The 21,864-nt window shown below is 38.7% G+C and overlaps 1 protein-coding gene across 7 annotated transcripts in view; it reads right to left on the reverse strand.

The window, feature by feature from the left end:
- dgkg (diacylglycerol kinase, gamma) overlaps window positions 1–21,864 on the reverse strand; it is a 166,604-nt gene that overhangs the window by 108,682 nt on the left and 36,058 nt on the right. For 2 of the 7 annotated variants that reach the window (XM_088083697.1, XM_088083696.1), the window contains exon 3: window positions 1,983–2,434. In XM_088083697.1, coding sequence (XP_087939823.1) covers window positions 1,983–2,049 — 67 coding nt within the window. In that variant the 5' untranslated portion in view covers window positions 2,050–2,434. Of the gene's footprint in view, window positions 1–1,982; window positions 2,435–6,762; window positions 6,799–20,388; window positions 20,844–21,864 lie in introns of those variants that run through there. The other 5 variants (XM_088083699.1, XM_042494426.2, XM_042494427.2 and 2 more) reach the window with 5 other exon arrangements.

The following is a 21,864-nucleotide window of genomic DNA, read 5'->3' on the forward strand; positions in this document are numbered from 1 at the left end:
AATACAGAAATATAATATATAATAAAAAAAACAAAATAATATATTAAAGATATAAATACACTGGAAACAGCTATCAGTTTCTTGTTTAAATGCTCTTAGTGTTAAAATGCAAACCATCGTCTTTGTATCTTCTACGTTGTTCCTAATTTAGACCTCAAAGCACATGAACACAATAAAGTCAATGACTTCCCAACAGAAACTAAGACTTTCTGACATCACATGAACGCAGTATGAGTGCCAACATTGGAAGCCAGCATATTATTTAATATAGAGTCAACATTTTTCTAAGCAGAACTGTATGGTGCACTTAGGAAAAGTCTAATTATTGTGTTTGTCCAACTAAAAACTGGACTTTAAAAGCATACTCACGCATGAACTCACAAGGATTAATGTACACCAACCTCAAAATTACCCACTTTAGCCCAAAATTTGTTGGTTTCTTCTTTCCAGTCAATGACAGTCTGATGACCTGTTATGGTTTTACCGCTCACGAGTCTATAAAACAATGATTTTTGCATGATTGTGTAATCCCTCAACCGAATAGCTTGTGTGAGAGAGTAATAGGCTACTCTATTTATCACCAGGAACGAGACGACAGATGCTCTTTTGACTAACAAATGTGGTCATCAGAGAAGGGAGAGGTACCCACGAGGATCATCCAGCAGGCTAATAAGCGCCATTCAGAAAAAAAAAAAACATGGAAGAATAATGTGATAACAAACATCCTCGCTGGAGTCCTGCTCAAATGCCTGTTTGTTTTTAAAACGCTTTTGTGACTGAACCTATAAAAGAAGTAAACAAATGCCACTAATAAATACATACATTGAACGATGAAAAAAGCCTTTGACTTGGAAAAACTCGTGAGTAACAAAGAAAATGGGAAATAATAAGATAGAGATACCAAAAAAATCTTAAAGCCGGGCGAGGCGGTTTAATTTTGGCGTCATTGTGCAAAAATGTCATAATAAACTTACAAAGCATATTGTATTTAAGCAGATTTAAGCAAAACTAGACTTTGACAGGAAATTTCAAAGTTATAGTGGAGTGATGTGGATGTGAAAGTTTCTAGATTTTTTGGGACATTTCTCATATTCATTGATGTTTCTAGGTTTTTGGGACATTTGTAGGATTTTAGAGCGTTTCTAGGATTTTAAAACATTTTATGATTTTAGGACAATTCTATGATTGTAGGACATTTCTAGAATTTTAGGTTGTTTGAGGATTTTAGGACATTTCTGGGGTTTTAGGACATTTTCAGGACATTTCTTGTATTCTGGTAATTTTCTTGGATTTTAGGACATTTCTAGTATTTTATGATGTTTCTAGGATTTTAGGACATTAGCTAGGGCATCTGTCTGTGGTGTGGGGGCTCCTTTAGTGTTATTTTTTTGATAAACAAGCTCTATGTTGATGCTGTTTCATGCACTCTGGCACCTTATGAATACTAAACGAACAAAAACAATTCCCAGTGTGAATCACTCAATTTTAATTATGAATTAGAAAGTAGCTGAGGAGCCACATGGCATCATATCGGGAATCAAACTTGGTCCGCAGGCTGTAAATTGAGTATCACTGGTCTATGGTTTGGGCAAGGAAAACTAAAAACAGCCAGCGCAAGAAAAATGGGACAGTTAAATAGTTACAGTTTTAATTTACTGAATTGACTTGGAGGGGGGAAAAAAGCAAATGTAAATTACTGTATTATTGATTTATGCACTCAGTAGAGCTTCATATTTCTTATTTGCTTCTTGTGGGACTGCAAACCTCTGCACTCTTTTGAATTTAAGCAGCCTAAAGCATCTGGCAGTCTCCAGAAGTGATACCACATGATTTGCTTTTGCAAACAAAGCATCAGCTGCAAACACATGCGTACTGTATATGCATGCACACAGAAGCTCATCACCCACCCACACACACACACACACACACACACACACACACACAGAAGAACAAATGTTGAAGTCCCAGATTGAGACACTCACACTCGCTGTACTGTTGCAGCTGGGTGAACTCAGCTGGGCTCAGGCACACCCAGCTCCCGTCTCCCATACTGCCTGACGCCGTGGGGGGGCGGGGCTCTGTGTTTGGGAGTGCGTCAGTCCACGAGTGGCGCTCTGGGAATTGATGGTTATCCTCGGGTCAAGTTGTGTAACAAGGCTGAGGCAAATAGGTTTGGGGAAGTCATCTCTGCCGCTTCACAATGGGCACCTTGTGAGCACACGGGAGGTGGAAAGTTGAGGCCGCATGTAGTCGTGAAGATGATGTTTGACTGAGCAGGGTGCTCCAAATGTCTATTTTGTCACTTCGAATGGCAAAAACCAAAAACAAAAAGAATGCACGGAGATTGTCTGTCACTTTACAAACTACTCCTTATGACTCGGAGATGGCACAAGGATTTTTTAGTAGGTCTGCAACTAATAACTCCTTCTTTGACCTGCAGAGAGAGAAGCAGAAGAAAGCAGAACGTAAATTAAGGTGATCATCAACATCCTCTGGACTGTATATAAAATATAAAAGCTTTAGTAGCTCTCAGAAGTCATAACAGAAGAAACTGTAACATCTCAAAGACACTTTAAAGATATAGAAAGGAGGAGGAGGAGAGGAAGAGCGAGGAGGGAAGGAGGCGGCGAGGATGACAGCAAAAATATGAACAAAAAGATTTACAGCAGAGAGGGAGGTGAGGAGTGATGGAGCATGTGGACACTGAGGAGCAAGAAAACATAGAGCTGAGAGAAAAGCTGCTTGGACTGTCGGTGGAGTGAATTTATAGTTTCAATCTAGTGCGCTAAATTTATGTTGTTTCTTTCATGTCAGAACGCATTTAATTTCTGCAGCTGATGGAGAGAAAACTGAAACAAACAGATCAAAGAGAAAACAGTGATATGCGAACAGCACGAAGGGCGACCTCTCACTTTTACTCAAACGCATGTTTTTTCACGTCAACAATGCAATGACAGGTGTAAGGAAGGAGGCAGAGCAACACGTTCTCATACCAAGTCATCACTTATTGCCGCTTTGCAGTGGACTTCCACGTCTACATGTTATGTTCTAGATATCTCTCTGTGTCTGCTTTTTACGTTCTTGGATGCTGCTACTGCTGCATGAGTTTATGTTTAGGCAACAAAAGCACATGGCAACCAATGCTGTGACATCAACCAAAGGATAAGCTGGCACGCATGGTTAGGATTAGGCAAAGAGGCACATAGATAGCCATTAAAAACAAACAAACATTCAGACAGGAAGCAAACGCCAGACGTCCACATGAAAGTCCGGAGTTTGTTGGATTCATCCACCGTCCCTCCGCTTGCCCCATAGAGAACTTAGTGCGCTTTATATTACGTTGTTACCGACAGCGTTTCAACCTGATGCCTTCCAGTGTATCATGCGGACACAACAGGTTCCATCCAGCCGTGTTCTCAAATGACGTTGCCCGTCCGCGTATCATGCTGCCACAGCAGGTGCCGTCTGGTGGCATATAATAACAAACGACCGATTCTAATGGGTTCTCAGCTGATGCTGTTGAGCGGCATAACATGCAGACGCGAAAGGTGGCAGGGTTAATTAGATGTGGCTCAGCTGCTGATCAGCTGCGGCAAATCTAGAGAAACAGGGCGTCGCCGATTTTAACTGCGTGACGTGCAGTTTTACGCAAAAAAAGAAAAAAAGCAGTGAAAATGGTCTTTTTTATAATTATATTGAGATTATACCTGCTTTTACTATAGTTTCAATGTCTTCAACTGTCACAGACATGGAAAAATACAAATCTGTCTGTTTAACTCAACCTTTCCTGTTCCTATCTCATCAGTTTCTAACAAAGCTCTTTTATGACCGTGTGGTTGTCAATGCAGTGACTGCACAGCCTCATAAATGCTGGAGCATCTGCTTAAATTGTGGAAATAAAGTAGTTACTGCAGCAGGCAGCTCTGCGGCAGTGCCGCAGCAACAACGCTGCCTGTATGAACACAAGCAGCGAGCTGCAGCAGTTCAGCGAGGTTGCGATCACGTGCTGCTCGTGTGCAGTGTGTCCCAGGTGTTACTTTCAAACAGGTGAAACAGTCAACACTGGACTTTATCCCAGATCCTCAAACCCTTATGACAGAAAAGTTTTGTTGTTATTACCTTTAAAACTACCCATACAGTACATGCATTTTCTTTTTTTTGCACAATTATAATGCTGCAAAACTGCAAAAATTCACTGCAAAAATGTCCCATTTTACACTCAAAAGAGAGACAGCTAAATCATTAAAATGTCATTGCAGTTGGAATTTTTCATGAAAAACATTTTGATGCATTCGTAAAAATTGTGCAGTGTAACTAATAATATTGCTGCAGTCCAGATTCAAGGGGCCCCAGATTAAACTGAGCCATATTAATGTTATAATGTTATAAACCTTTGTATAAATCTCAGTGTGGTTGAGACTCACCAGTTAAATGTGTCAGTCTGATAAAGCCACAACACCTCTGACACTGACCGGCCTCTGTGACGAAGGTGCAGAACATACAGCCCATTTTGGCTCCGGTAAAGATCCTCGCTCCTGCATTTTGTGTAAATTGGAGCTGAGAGGACTTTTGACTGATGCCAGAGTACACATAGTTCCCAGAGAGAAAAGATGAAAGCACGGGTGACTAACTCAAATCCACCAAGGGAATAAAAACAGCTTATTTTTAGAAACGCTTCTTCACTGAAAGAAGGGGGTAAAAAAACTGTTTTAATTTACTCTTCAGAGTTCAGATTAGCATTAAAACATCACACTTGTGATTCTTGCCACTGCTTTACACATAAGTCAGAGACATTATCGAGCGTTTGGAGGAATTAGTTACGAGGACATGACGTTTGGCTCTTGATTTTCTGCAGTAGATGAAAAATGTTCTCAGCTAATAATTTGTAACTGTGACGACTAAGGAGAAATTATAATGCTGATGATAAAGTCACTTCTAATATTCAAATTAAAATGATGGCATGAATAACAAAAAACACTTGGATCATTTTGAGTCAGTCTATTTTTAAACACTTCCCATCATTCACGTGAGAGCAGATAATTTGACTGTGGTCAGGCTCAATGACAACAGTTTGCATACAAGAGACAATGACTTTAGAAAAGGGTTGTATAGACACTACATGTCAGAACTGGGCTGAACAAACAACAAATCTCTGTAAAACTAAGTCTCTATAACATCTGCCCTTTAAATTATAAGGTAAGAATGACTTTATTTGATTTATTTTGTAAAGAAATCTCATTAAAAGATACAAAACGAAACGATTTTAAGCTCTTTCTCAATACTTAACTCCCCCCCTTCGTCTGTGTCCGTCCTGTCACCGGCAGTTGGTGTCAGTTGAGTATTGGGTGGCTATAGCAACCAGCTGGCACAGTTCCACAGCAGTTTAACTGACATTAGTCACGTTTCCATGCAAACGTGGTGGAAAAATTGAATGCATATTTCCATCCGCTGCTGTGAATAGAAGGAGATGTTTCACGTTCCTTCTTACTGTATTTAATTTTTATTTACGACATTTTTTGCTCGTCTGTCCTTCCTGAAAGAGGGATCTCTCCTCAGTCGCTCTTCCTGAGGTTTCTACAATTTTTTTCCCCGTTATAGGTTTTTGTGGGGGAGGTTTTCCTTAGTCAATGTGATGGTCTAAGGACATGCTATGAAGACCTCTGAGGCAAATTGTAATTTGTGATAATGGACTGATTATCGAATTGACGTAGATAAACAATGGGTGATGCTAATTCTTCAGTCAGTTGCCATTATACGATTTCAGAAGAAGAGGGTGCAAAAGGATGATGTAACTAAAAGAGCCAATCAAATCTCAAATTGTGGAATAAAAATGTAGAAAATATAAACTTGTGTCATTGCTTAATCTCATATAAATGAATAATCTGTTTATAGACCACATTACAATATTAATTTAGAATATCTTGCAGGTCAGTTTGACGAGGTCAAATACTTAGAACTCACTGGCTATTATGTGACTGAAAGTTAGCTTTGTATGAGTGTTTTTAAAATCTGTCAACATTCATATGCAGTTATCTGTTTACAGAGATTATCCGAAATAACTGATGCACAGAGGAGAAAATCTCGGTTTGGATATCTGCAGGCTACATTGGATTTCCCTGAAATATACACAGAGCACATGACCTCTGTGTCCTCAGCTGTACACCTGTGGACTCAGATATGTTTTTGAAGCAGATTGGCTTGATTTCTTTCAAAAACATGGGAAAAAGGACATGAACCGTGAAACAAGAAATTACCCGAAAATTAGCATGAAATTAGTGAAAAATTAACAAATTACCTGAAAATTTTAAAAAGTTTAAAAAAAGTGCTTTAAAAATTAATAAAAATATATAATTATTAATAATAATAATTCTGTAAATTCTGTAAATATGGTAATTATAATAATAATTTTTTTTTTTCTAGCTTGTTTAAATTATTATTTTAGCTTTTTTCTTTTTCCCAAACATTTTAAATGCCTTTTGAAAAATAATTTTCTAAATCTACAAATTAATTGCAGTTTGTGAAACATTTCTCACAAAGTTGCTCATTGTCCTTTTTCCCTATATTAATAAAAGAAACCACACCAATTGTTGTTGGTGTTTGGTTGTTGCTGTTGTTTGGTTCAAAGGTTTAAATACTGTTGAAAGTCGTCTGACAGCAGTAAAAGAAAAGTGACATTGTGACGATTTGTTGATAATGACAAAAACAAAGAAAATCACCACCCTACATCTTTTTGAAGCTTTAAAATAAAAACAGCGTTCTTACTCGCACATCCTCAGTCTTTCTCAGCTGCTGTCCTCACTCCTGGACTACAGGGCAGGCAGCCGGCGGCATGCACTAATGGGCTGCACATGTTTAGTGATGCTACCAACGCAGAGGAAACAAAGGGGGGCATGGATATGTACATACTGTGAGTGTTTGACAGGGAGACAGAGACAGAAGCACGTGCCCATCAGGCGTCCGGGGCCTCCCTTCTGCGCAGAGAGGGATTCTGTTTTGCTCACCAGGTTGCCCGGCAACTATGACGTCACTGGAGCGCACGACAAAGAGGAGCACCATGACAGAGACACACAGTGAGGGAGAGGTCGCTGCGGATACTACGAACAGATGTAACTACATGATATGCATCAATTCTGAGCATGATGTCCTCAGCACATGTTCGCCTGATTTCAGCACAAACTGTATTTTTTTTTAATCTAAATACAGGAAAGCTGTTCAGTTTCTTAACTCTTTAACACCCTGACTGTCATCAGTTATCTTGTGAAGCACTGAGACGCCTTTTACAAAAAAAATTTAAACTCTGAAACCTGAGGAAAATTGGTTTCTTTTAAAAACAAAGGAAAAACATGTTGAGCAACTTGGTAAGAAATATCACGCAAAAGTTAAGGTGACATGGAAATAATGAAAATGAGAGAAAAATGCCCAGAAAACTAAATTTAAAGTTCTCTTTTATACATATTTAAAATTATGTACCATAAAGAAAGGAAACAAAACAAACAATAATTTTAATAAGAAAGAAAATATTTTTTGGCACCTTATTTTGTTGTTTCTTTATGTCTTTTTTTTTGCAGCGGTGTTTCGTGGATGCAAAAACAGCAGTGCGGGATGGTTATATATGTATGCAAAGATCGTGATATATGTTAAGCATGTAACTTCAGCCTTTTTACTGCATCAGCTGACTTCCTTCTCTGCACCCATTATAATTACAGCTGTCTTCACCATCCAAAATGTAAATAAAGGAGGTAAAGTCGGGCCATAGCACCTGGAATCTATGAAAAGTGATAACAGCCATTTAATGGACTGATAACATTCACAGAGGGAGTCTTTCAGTCTGTATGCTAAGATAATCTAATTTTCCTTTCCTCCAGCGAGGCTACATCATGATTTATGTGTTTGTTTCTATTTCACTGTGATGCATTTTATTTTTTATAAATAAACCAACTTCTTTTCCTCAGTCATGTTTTCTTTTGGATTTTAGCATTTGGGTTTTTTTTATATGCACAATCTGAAAATATCAGGGGTTTCAATCTTTACATCTAACTTGCTGCCAGAATGCAAAAAAAACCCAAAAAACAAACATATGTCCCTAAATATCAAAGTATTCCTTCACGTATCCCCTCAGATTTTAAATTGCTCTCAAAAAATAAGCGAATGAAAATAGACCAAATGTCCAAAAGGACAATCAGTTGTATGCGCCTCCTTCAAATCTGCTGCTTCTCTTCTGCAGTTTTAACAAGTGTCAGTGACTCACAGAGCCTCATGGTGTTTAGAAGAAAGGGACGGAGAAAGAGAGAGAGGGTTATTTACACCTCCACAGCACATTATGTTCATTACAGCCCTCCGTCTGTTTCGTTCTGAATGCTTGAAAAATCAACGTTAACTTAACTTAAGGAAAGCAGAGACGACAAGACAGTGTTTAAAAAAGCACGGAGAGCAGACATACGGCCATCCAATGAAAGGCAAACAGCTCGTCTTTCAAAGAGTGTCAGTGTATCTTTATCATATGATTATATCTCTGATTTTAAATTTCAGATTGTGCACTGTAAAATCTGACAAGTTTATTTTTACCTATTTTACTTTAAATTTTGGAAACTGATTGCCTTGAAAATGTAAGTAAATATAACTATTGATCTTAATTTATGTTTCCAATTTATATTTACTTAATCCTGTGAAGTTGTTGCAACTTAAAAATGACAAGTTTAATTAAATCAGTCTGTCTGTCTGTCTCATTTTGTTAATCCAACAGTCCACCTCCTGACTTTAATAAAAAGGTTTTCAATACTGAACAATGGTCATAATTCACGTGGTCACACAGGCCAGATTAAGATATCAAGATGTCCCACAGGTGACCACAAAACATTAGTTATTTTAGGCCTTTGAACACAAGAAAATTTATTTCACTCCTCACTCAAGTGCATTTGACTAAACCAAAGACAGCAGGAAGCAGGACGCTGGCTGTGGACCATTTAATTATCATTCAGTCCAGTCCAATACACCACTCCAGTCTGCTGTTGTTGTGTCTGCACATTCACCACCAAGAGGTGTTCCAAGACATGAAGCATGTGGAGACAGCAGCACGGCCAAATTAGGATACTGATGATGATTACAGCGATGACACTGAAGAGGAGAGAAGGTAAACAGAAACGAGAGCTCGGACATAATTAGAGGAAAAATGGAGGGCTGATCCAGAGTCAGTCAAGCCATCACAAGATCAGACTCAAAAGAGTGTAGCTTAGGGATCACTTTGGGTCCGCAGGCCAAATCTGGCCCCTGATAAGGTGCCAGGCGCCCCACAAACTTTTCTAATTCACAATAAAAATAGATTCACACAGGGAATTGTTTTTGTACTTTTGGTTTACATAAGATGCCAGAGTGCATAAAACAACATCAAAATAGAGCTTTTTATTTAAAAAGTGCCATTGAAGGATCCCCCGCACCCTCCAACACAGGTCCTAGCAAAGCCCCTAATGTCCTAAAAACATAGACATGTTTAAAAATCCAAGAAATGTCAGAAAAAATCATAGAAAAATCCTAAAATTCTAGAAACGTCCTAAAATCTGAGAAATGTCCCACAATCTTGAAAACATCTTAAAATCCTAGAAATGTCTTAAAATCCTGGAGATGTCCTAAAATTCAAAAAACATCTTTAAATCCTATAAACTAAAATCTTGGGAATGTCCCAAATTCTAGAAATGTTGTAATAATCCTAGAAATGTCCTAAAAGTCCTACAAACACCCTAATGTGTAAAATGAGAAATGTCCCAAAATCGTGGAAATGTCCCAAAATCCAAGAAACAGAAACATCCTAAAATCCTAAACATCCAAAAACATTAGAAACATCCTAAAATTCTAGAAACATGTATGTGGCTGCTGCGACTGGCCCCTGGCCCCTGGCCTCCTGTCATTTTACAAAAGTGGCCCCCGAACAGAGCAGGTTGTGTGTCTCTCATGTGTCTAAAAGTTGTCTGTTTTATGCTCTTTACTGTAAAACTGGAAGCAAAATGCCAGACAGGATGCTTCTAACTGACATCCCCCTGTTGAGTGCTGAGCAGGATGCTGTGGGCTGCGGCCGGCCCTCGCTACAGGAAGAGAGTGTCGAGGTCCTGATAGCAGCAGACGCACACACACACACACACACACACACACACACACACACACACTTTCAGTCAGTGTGGGCACGAGTGCTGCAGGAAGCCATACGACTGTGACCATATGATTAAATGGATACCGGCAGCAGCTTTTCTGTGTCAAACATCAGTCATTTTCAGCACTCGGATAATCTTCATGATCCATGCACTTGCTAAATATAGACCTCCTGCTATAACTGGGTCGGTCGCTTACTGAGTAACTCTAGAAACCGAAAAATTCAAGCTCCAATTTGCACCTGCATTACGAGGCATCTCTGGCTGAAACATCATATTTGTTGGTTTCTGTTTCTGTTACCGGATGCTCAAAAGCTTTTGATGCATTTTTTTTTTTTTTTGCCTAAAACTGCTGGATTGTGCCTCAAAACTACATTGACAGAAGAGCTCAGCTGCACGTTACACTTCAGCCGACATCTTTTAGCTTTACTCATGCCTGTGAAACCGATCTTATATGTAAATGTTTGTCACCGGGGAAGCGTAGTTAACCCGTTTCACACTCGTGACAGAGTGCGCTGCCATTTCACAGCCTTTCGACACGGCCTGACGAGAAATGACAAGCTGAAGGTTGAGTCAGGAAATTAACAAGAATCTCACAAAGGACTTGAGGACACTAATTGTCTCATGGGAAGCCTGAGTGTTTGAGAACAACACACGACACACAACACATGACACACGCTCACAACTGCAGCCCCCAAGGTGCTGCACAAAAACACCACGACAGAAAGAGCTTTCTACTCCAAACAAAGCAAAGGTGCAAATCACCCTGTGAACAGATTAATGTCATTAATGTGCACATTCAGGCTTCACAGGAGCAGATTAATAAGTGTCCATCATAACTCCATGGGGCCAACAATAACTCACTGGGTGTTAGAAATGACAAATATCTCCTAATAACCATTTTTTATGTAGTTTATCCATCACCATCACCGGGTCATGACAGTCACAATAACGCAGCATCAGGACCATAAAGACCGATGCTGCAAAATAGCTCACAAGTACAATATGTTACTAGACGAGTTTCCATTATAGATTTGCACAAAGCTTAAGAGATATTTTTGAAATGTCGATAAAACACAATTGTGAGATGATTGCCCCTCCATTGACGTTTTTGGTATCCCTCTGCATCAGCTGTTTAAGCTCCGGGATGCCGTTACTGTGATGTCAACAAATGCACATGGTGGGATCAAGCAGCACGGTCGTTATGTTTACACAACAGCAACCAACGCAACTGCCCCAATTTCCAATTTCCACAAAACTGCGTGGAACACCATATCGACAGTTATGAGAGTAAATGAAGCTATTACTTCTTCTGTCCTGATATAATGCGCGTGATTCTGTAATTACAGCGTGAACTCCTCGGTCTCGCCACTCCAGCTGATCCAGCAGTGCTGCGCCACATCGGACTCAAAACGCAACCGGTGGGAGTTGACGGAGGAGGGAGCGCGGAGCAAAACCGCAGCAGAGCTGTGCCACAACACACATGCAAGTGATGGAAATCTGGGGTTAGGCCACAAAGTCACGGACGGGTAGGTTTAGGCAAAAGAGGCACATGGTTATGTTTAGAAAAAAACAGGAAGTGAACTCTGAGCTCACGAATGTTTGGTGTTTGAGGGACCCATCGACATCCCCACCCGCCCCGAAAGTGCACTCATGCTCCTTAAATTACGTGGTTACCGGCAGCGTTATTACTTGACACTGTCCTTCTGCGTTTCATGCACATGCATGTTGCATGTGGGCACGCTTGGTGCTGTCCGGCCGTACGCTGGCGTGTAATAAGAACGGCAACAGTTTTGTCCGAGCGCGGTCTCATCTGACGCCATCCAGCTGCGTTCCCATTGGACGCGAAATGTGGCTTTTGGCTCATACACCAGACGCACTGACAAAGCGGAAACGTATTACCTGTTTTTATTGCTTCAAAAGCATATTTTGTGCACAGTTTAGCTGTAAAATGAGAACGTTAATATGTCTGTGGTTGGAGACAGTTGGGCCAAACAAAACATCGCCAAACGCCTGGACTAAGTTCGTTTGACGGCTGCATTCGAGACTCTCGACTGTTGTCGTTCATGTTTGGTAAGACTTTTAGGTGCACTATGAGAAGGAGGAACATGTTTTTTTCACAGATTATTTGTCTCATGTATTACTGTGTTAATAAAGTGACATCAAATATAACAATTTTTTTTTTTTCAACTACAGCTTTCACACGCAAATCACAGTTGCCGAATGTGTCTTTGTGTGTCCTTTGCATGCTGTATGAGTTGGGCAGTGTGGCTCCTGACATTAAAGCATCGCACACCTGCAGGATCTTGTGTCTGCTTTGCATTTTCCTGTAACCTAAATCTGTGTGTGTGTGTGTGTGTGTGTGTGTGTGCCTTAAATCCTCACTTTGCCATCATCATCATCATCGCTTTCTGCACATTCAGAGCTTTTTACAGAATAAGAAAATCAAACAGCTCGAGTGAGTGTGGGCCAAGGTTTTTAAGTCATTCACCCTCGAGACCAAAAGAGGGCCGATTCTTCAGTATTAGTCACTGAAGCACTTCAAGCACTTCAGTCACATGAATCCGGCGGCAGGTTTCCTCCGCTTTGTTCAGACAAATTAGCACCTGTAATGGCTCCTTAGGCTCTTTGTGGCGTTCTGCGATGCTTAAGGAAATGTTTTAAGTACTTGAGCAAGAAAGAAAGGCCGTCAAGTCGAGGCAGGATTGACACAAAGTTAATGATACAAACCATTTTCAGTGCAGAGTAAACTTAAGACAAAAGCATTTTGTTTGTTTCTTCTCACAAAACACAGAAATCCAGGAATATACTGTAATTTTAGTATTATATATTAATGGCATACATTGCATGTTATTCTCTTAACCTTGAAACGGGCTCAAATTGGTTCACTTTCTTTAAAAAACACGTAAAGAAGGCCATGAGCCACTTAACCCTTTAAAACCTGAGCAGAGTGATTGAGAAATCGCAATGAGAAACTTAAGAAGAAATGACTAAAAAATTAGCAAAAATAAAGTTAAAAAAAAAAAAGTAGATGAAAGTTACCTGAAAATTTGCCAATAAAATGGGTGCAAACAAAAAAACAGACAACCAAGAAAATCAATTTAAAAAAATTGTCTAAAATAACAACAAATCTGCCACATCATATTAAATATATACTTAAGATAATTCTAAATATATTTTTCTGGGCATTTTATCTGGCTTTTTTTTTTTTTTTTTAGAAATAACACTTTTTTCAATCAATCAATCACTCTTTTTTTTTAAACCAGTTTGCCTTTTTTCATGTTTTTCCAAGAAATCCATTTGCTCAGGATTCAAAGATTTAAATACCTATGAAAGAAGTCTGAACGCAAATGATGTCGATCCAGGTTTCCAAGAAATTACCCAAATATGAGAAAGATATCAGTAAAAAGTTATGAAAAAGTGAAAAGTATCACAAAAACTGAAAAAGTGCCAAAATGAAAATTAAGAAAATTGAAATATATATATTTTTTAAAAATCCTAAAAAATCCTTTCCCCAGTGTTTTTTTTTTCTTCTTAATGCTACAGAGCAACTGTGGCCTTCAATGAGGCACCAGGTCAAAGCGCAACACAGAACGGGAATAATAAGCATTAATTTTTTAACACCTTATTTTTTCTGTGATTAATTAATCAAAATTAATGCGTCATTATGACAGCCCTACTTTTAACATGAAATAGCTTTTCTTTCTTTGTTTTTTGTGGATTTAATCACCAGGTCCATTTGTTTTGGAGAGAAAAAGACCTTCGTGGATGATTCAGCTCCCATAAAATCATCCCACACTTCCTTTTCAGGGAGGAATTTGAACCGGAACAAGTTTAAATCTGCGGTCCTCACCACTACACGCCTCTAAATCTTCCCAAATCTCACACACTGCTTCTTTAATACTCTCTGATGTCCTCCTGAATGAGCTCTTCAGTTCGTGCAGTTCAAGACAAATTTAGTGGCTGACATTGTTTCACAGAGTGAACTGCATGTGGGCACAGTTAACCTTAGGGGCTGCAGACTGAGCTTCATCTTTACCCATAAAAGGAGTGCTGCTGATCCCTCGTCAAGACTTGACAAGACACACACACTGCACACACACAATAACACACACATACACTATCCCTGCTTCTTGTCCCGGACTATCTTCACCTCTCGCCCCCGTTATCAGAGCTCACTGTTTCCACTTCTTCTTTTTTTAAATGTGATCTTCTCTCTGATCGTTTCTTTCCGCCTCTGAATCATCTCAGTTTTCACCTCTGTTTTCACAGCCGAGGCCACGAGCGTCAGATCTTCCTCGGCGTCGTTAGTCATCTACTGAAGTTTTGCCGCTCAGTCGTTTGCCTGCAGCAGGTGAAGGCTGTCAAGGTTACGGCAAAGAGGAATCAGAGGTGTGATGCGCTGTGATCCGCTGTAGCTCACGCTGGGCTCTGAAATGGCACCATGGCCGACACTCAAACTATCTGAGGAGGCTGATTGATCTGCGATTAGCTCGGCTACAGGCTCAGCTCACATCCTCATCACTTTCTCTTCTCCAACCTATTGGGGATGGAGCCTCACAAATACCAGGAGTATTTATGGAAGGCTTGGGTGTCATGGCAACTGGGGGATTGTGTGTTAAAACACAGAGGGGAACGGAAAAGGCCGAGCTATGCACAACCACTGATTGCACTGGATTTAAAGGGAAATGCCAACTAATTTTAGATAATTGATTTAAACGCTCTCTCTGAGGCATGTGGTGGTTTAGCGTTGTTATACATAAATATGAGTAAACTTCAAACGATTTCTTTTGAGCCTGAACTCACAAAAACTTTTTTTTCCTTCCACAATAAAGCATTGACACCTTGAATGATTGAAGATCCCCTCCAGACATGATTTTTACTTGTTTACTCCTTCACCATTTACCTTACAAATTAGCTTGATTTCTTACAAAAACGATATAAACCTAAAAAATTACTTATTAATAACAATAATAATAATAATAATAACAATAATAATAATAATAATAATAAATGTTCTTAAAATTACATCTACTCTTTCACCATTAACCCTTGCAAATTGGCTTAATTTCTTACAATTTTTAAAAAAAAGATATAAACCTAAAAATCTATTATTATTATTATTATTATTATTATTATTATTATTATTATTATTATTAAATATAATGGAAAAAATAAACAAACAAATATTTTTTTTAAAAATTAAATAATTTTTTTGTACATTTTTGCCTAGCTTTTTTTTTTTTTTTTAAAAAGACTTTAAAAAATATTTTTTTTGAAAACTGGGTTTTTTTTCAGACTTACACTTTTCCACTGGGCATATTTTATATTCGCAATTTCTATTTGCAAATTTTAGGGTTAATGGAAATGCGCCTCGTGGTATCAGAGGGGGGCGTGTCCCATGAAACAATTATGCTCACTCAGCACCTTTGCAGACGTGTTAAAGACAGACTTTGAACTTCACACACTTTATGTTGCTGCTGCAAAACAGAATCTGTAAAGCTGCTGGAAGACTTTCACTGGGAGACAGTCACAGTTTAATGTAAATATTGTCTCCCATGATACTAACTGCCAACTCCCCAATGCATGAGGAGTATAATAGATGAGGAAGACTTGCTGCTCTATCAAAAATCTGTAAATATCCCATGATTTGGGTACTTAAACATCCTTGAAAGCCATCACGAATACTCTGACCCCGATTTTACATTCCAGTGAGTGTTGTCACATAATGTCACTGCAGGCCTGTTATTACCAGACAAACACAACCTGTCTACAAGCCACTGAATGACCTTTATTCATAAGTTATATTGGACCAAATCAATCCTGTTATTGTTTTTTGGCCTTTTAATTTTCATCTGCACACAGTCTTACAGCCCTAAATGTTTCCAGTAAAGTCCGTTAGACCTGCTTTTTCTGCTGGCTTTTGATAGCTACATGTTTCCTGGTAATGAATAAATTAATTCCCAACAAGTGTAAATTCTGTAGTGGAAATATACTGCAAAAATAGACAGAAAAGTGTCAGTCGGGTGGTAGAAACAATCATTCTAACACCACACCAGATCCAAAACTTTAATGTCAAAATTTTTATCATGTTATTATTTTTTTAAAAAAATAACCAACCAATAACCAATAAATAAAACATCGCTCTGCATAATATCTGTCACTGACGTTCACACCAACACTAACTTTACGTCTCCTGTTTGCATGAGCTCCCTGACCACAGGAGCTCACGTCACCGTATAATTGGGCATGCCATTGTCACGTCCTGTGTGTAGTGAAGTCGATCAATCAATTGATTCTCAGTGATTCAATTTCTCCCCTTTTAGCCACAAATGTCAAGCAGCAACAAAACATATTTTAACCACCTAAAAACTTTTTATCAGTTTAAGTGCATGCTATATTTAGAATATTTTCATAGTTCTCCTGCCATCAGACGGTCTAGTCTGACCGGAAAGCCGTAAGAGCAAACCTTTAGTTCTCCATTTATGGTCTCGTCAAAGCTACCAGTCTCCATTAAGAAAAACAGTGATTTTAGTTTACTAAACCACAGAGGCTGTTTGTCGACCACTGCTTCGATCAATTCGTTAGTTAGTGATATTTTGTGACTTTGGTAAATCTGAACAAATCCTTTTAGACACCAAAGTCCCACAGAAACACAAATTAACCAGGAAATCAAGGCATCGGTAGACCAGCAGCTCCTGTTTTCAGTGATGTTAAATTGCTGCTTTTCTCAATGTAGTCTGGCTTTGAAGAGACTGATACAACGGCTTCAGTTCCTCTTTGTCAATCTCTGTTTGACAGTGAGGTAAAGTGGTGAAAATATTCTAAATATAGTGTCCACTTACACTGATGTAGATTTTTTAGGTGGCTTAAACATGTTTTGTTGCTGCAGTTGTCCACAGAGGTACTTTTTTTAGCTTCCATGTCGAACTTCTGGCTTCAGACTGAAATCTACTGTCTGTAATACACTGACTGTGGATAAGTACCTCATATGTCCTCACTTTAAAAAAACGGAACTATCCCTTTAACAACAGAGCAATTACATCATCATTTTCTTTGAATTTTTCAAAGTTTTAGTTTTTATTGTTTGTTTTTTAAACTTAGGAGTAAAATGTATCATGACTGAGCTGTGAGTCACCTGTGAGGGGAGCTGCAACGCCAAAAAGCCACTGATTCATTTCGGGACAATTATGACTCAGAACGTTAAAGATTCATGTACAAAACCACTCCATTATTCACTTTGTGGGGACAGGAATCTTTTTTACTCTTTGTAGATAAGACAATGTGTTTGAAAGATCTTAAATATGTGGACCTCAAATTGTTTAACTGTTTCTTCTTTAACCCTTAACAATCGAAGAAAGTTGTCCTTTTCAAGGAAACAACAAAAAGGAGCAATTTTTCAAGAACTGCGCCCAAAATAAATCAGCATTTAGCATAAATCTTTGTAAAAAACATGAAGATTTCCTGAAAACTAATGAAAAAAAAGGAAAAAACAAAAATAACCAAGGACATGACCTGAAAAAAGTGCAAAATATATATGCAAAGAGAGAGACACACAGACAGTTTTTTCTAATTATGAAAAAATATATAATAAATAATAAATATATAATAAAATGTTATAAATCCATTTTTTGGGCATTTTGCCTGTAAAAGGCATCTGAAAAGTTACCAAAAATGTGAAAATTAGCACAAAAAGAAAAAAATGAAAGTGCTAAAATAAACATAACTAAATACATATAGATATTATTATTATGAATAATAATAATAATAATATAAATATACACAGCATAATAATACATAATAATAATCAAATTTTAAATATATATTATCATACTTGTAAATATAAATTACATTTTCCATGAGGTTTTTTTTTTCTTTCTTTTTTTTTACAATTTTTGTAATAATTCTCTCTTTTTTCTTCTTGTTAATTTTCATGTAATTTTCTTGTCACCTTTAATAATTTCTTGCAAGTTGCATTTTATGCCAAGTTACTGATTGCCTTTCTTGGAATTTTCTCAGGTCTCAAAGGTTTAAATGCTTGTGAAAGGCATCTGAATGCAGCACAATACAGTTGATGTGCATGCAGGCTTTAAAGGGTTAAAAGAAAACCTCAAAAACCAGGTGTTGCACAACAGGAAGGTGTTATCTTGTAATCAGGGTTATCTCATTTTGGGGTCAGGGTGGAAATTATTAAAGGAATCAGTTTGAGTGCTCTCGTCGGGATCACATTGATCCATGTTCAGATTGTTCACCTCTTAATCCAGGTGATGAATTACTGTCTGATGGCGCACGAAGCATCGCCATCTTCACAGACCTGCACTGACCCAGCAGACTGCCTCACACACACACACACACACACACACACCCACACACACACACACACACACACACATAACTATCCTTTCCTGGGACTCAGAAGGTGAGCTGTTTCCCCCTCCGTCCATCCTCCGCCTCTCTGATCCTCTCTGCTCTCTCAGCCACGACTCGGGCAGATAATGTTTATCACCGACAAAGCGGATGCCGTCAAGGAATAAATAACCATCGCATTTGGTGATTGCCTGATGAGATGTAATTAGGCGTGCCGACGGCAGATTAATCACCAGAAGTCGGCCGTCTCATGCTAAAGCATCGCTCTCAAGGAGGCAGCCTGGGATTGGAAAGGGAAGGTGAAAATGTGCAACATATACTCAAAAACCAATGACCTTAAATATGAAGTGATAGTATCTGAATAATAGAGCACAATATAGTGTCCTTTATTCTTCTCAGAATACACCACAAGATTATAATCTGAAATATAGCTGCAAATAACTTAACCCTTTAAAACCTGGATCGACATCCGCTTTCTTGTGCATTTAAACCTTTGAAACCTGAACAAATGTCTAGGGAAAAGGAATTAAAGCCAGAGAAAAACTATATTTATGGTAATTAAATATTTAAAATATGACAAGAAAAACAGTAGAGGGGGTGGGTAAAGTAATAAAATTCTCTGTCTCTTTCTGTATATATAAAGACAACTATTTTAAAAAATAAAAAAAAAAAAAAAGAAAAAGAAAAATGCTAGGCAATATTAAATAATAATAGTTCTCATGATTAAATATTTAAAATTATTACTAAAGAGAGAGAGAGAGAGAGAGAGAGTAAAGGGAAAATTAAAGGATTTTTTTAATTAGAAAAAAATGCCCAGAAAATTGTATTTATAATTCTTGTAATTATATTTTCCAAAATTATGTTACACTTAAAAAAAAAAAAACACCTCTCTCCCCTCCCTCAAACAAACAACACGTGCACACAGACACACAAACACACACACACATTTATATATATATATATATATATATATATATATATATATATATATATATATATATATATATACACACACACACATTCAGGTCACATGTTTTTGTTTTTACTATGTTTTTCTGATTTTTAGGAAATTTCTTGATAATTTTTTGATTATTTCTTGAAAAATTGAATTTCTTGTGTTCTTTAAAGGAATCGGGCCACGTTGCTCGGGCTTGAAAGGGTTAAATACATTCTGGTTGAGGAATGATAACATACAGCACCTGATTATGAGCAGTATTTTGACAAAAACAGTCATGCCCTTCTCCGTGTAACTCCCCGTCAAAGGTCACCCCAATGGTGAAACACATTACAGCCTATTTTCAGATCATGTCATTAATCTCACAAAAAAGCCTTCTCATTGAGTATTTTTTCCAAGAAAAGAGTGACCTGACCCTGAGAGGCGATGCTTGACCCCGTCACTGCACACCCACTGATCTAAACACAGTATGTCGAATTGTTTTGCTCTTGAGACATTTTGTTTTTTAATCCATCTCCACCCCAAATATCACATCCAGCAAACCTCCTCAACTGCAAGACAAGTTCTGCTGCCGTTTACGGCTTTAAAAATCACACCTCAAATGTCTGCTTCAGCACTGTAAATATATGTTTTTCAAAAAAGTTAGAGCATGAAAAGGGTTATGGCACATTTGAACACACATGCAGGAAACTAAATTGGGTCAATTCTGCAAGAAAACACGGAGGGTAAAACGTGTCAAAACAAAAGAGAATGAAAGCAGAGACGAGGGAGAAACAGCAGATCAGAGGAGATCAAGAGGAGACCGAGAGAGAGCACAGGGATGTCAAAGACAGACAGAGCAGCGTGATCGTCGACACAGAAGCAAGAGAAGGAGACAGATATGGGAGAAGAGGGACAGCAGGAGTGAGCAGGGAAAGTCTCCCCTACCTCTGGCCATTGCTGCTCCAACTACAGTCCCTGAAACATCCCCAGAAGCTCGTCTCACAGCCAGTCAGTCAGTGGGCTCCAGGATGTGGAGTCGTGGCTGGACTGGACTGGTGTCTGGTTCCCAGTAAGCAGCAGCAGCAGCAGCCGAGTCGTCCTCTCTGCTCTCACAAACGCTCAGCTTCATGCAGCACGACAGCAGAGGCACTGGAGCCTCGGCGGGGACAGCAGCAACATCCCTCCCATCCACCCTGAATTAATTAAGCCTTTTTCTCCCTCTGCTGCCCTCCTCTCCGTCTCTGTCTCTGTCTCTCTGTCTCTCTCTCTCTGATTCTCATGTGCGCATGGTTAACGCTCCTCTCCCCCTCTCTCTGCCTCCCCCTGTGTTCAGTTTCCTCTCTGTCTCACTGATCAACAGCTGCGAGTGGCTCGTCTCTTCCTCTTCCATTCACCCTCTGCAGGGTTAAACCTGTACATCCTCTCTTTGGGAAAATTTAAAGCTTTAACCCTTTGAAACATGAACAAATACCCCCCTCCCCAAAAAAAAAACATGTTGATAAAGGAAATGGCCCTAACAATTTTTAGGAAATTTTGCAAAAAGTACAAGAAAATTACCTAGCAATTATTGCCAGACAAAAAAAAAGGCAGAGAAGACTTGAAAAAAGTGATTAAAAATTATAATAATTTTGTCATAGAAATTTTATTTTTATTTAATTTTTAGATTTTCATGGGGCGCCCGCTCCACCAGGTAAGCTACTGGGCGCTCCGTAAAATATTTTTTCATATATGACTATGATATTATAAATACATGTTTTTCCTAACTTTTTAAAAAGCGTATTTTCTGAGGGGAAGTTTACACGGCAACAGTTCTTGCATGAAACGTTGTTGCGGTTTGTAACGGCATTTTGGGGGCCTGAAAACGCAAACTTTTGAAACGAGGGTGTGATCTTTTGAAAAGGCCACCCCTTCTGTCGCCGTGAAAAACGTCAATGCGCAGATCCTGTGAGAACGGTGACGTCACGGCGGCACTTTGTGCATTACGTTTCAGACTAACAGTCATGCGCGACAGTGGGAGGAAAACAATAACAACAACGGCGGACCACCGAGCTGGGTTTGTGCTACTGATTTTATTAACGGTGTCGGTTTTCGTGTATGCGTTCGCCATTGTCTTCTCGTTTGTTTATACTCTCGGTTCTGCAGAAGAACGTCTTCTTGCACAGATGTGTGGTTTTCTTCGGTGGTGTGTCATTATGAAGTTACACCGCCAACTTCTGGCCTTGCATGCATACTACAGTGTTTTTGGTTGTTTTTGCAGATTTGTGTACACGAGGATCGTTTCCACAATTTTATCATATGACCGATGATTTTTTATTTAAACTCAATGTAAAGACTTTTTGTTTTGTAATAGGGCCGTTCTTGTAAATGTAGCACATAGAATAAGGGGTGGTGGAACCCAGGCTTAGAAGTTTTAATTTTCAA

This window comes from Plectropomus leopardus, chromosome 10 (assembly GCF_026936395.1).
Source record: "Plectropomus leopardus strain MGB_pleo_1.0 chromosome 10, ASM2693639v1, whole genome shotgun sequence".
NCBI classification, from domain to species: Eukaryota; Metazoa; Chordata; class Actinopteri; order Perciformes; family Serranidae; genus Plectropomus; species Plectropomus leopardus.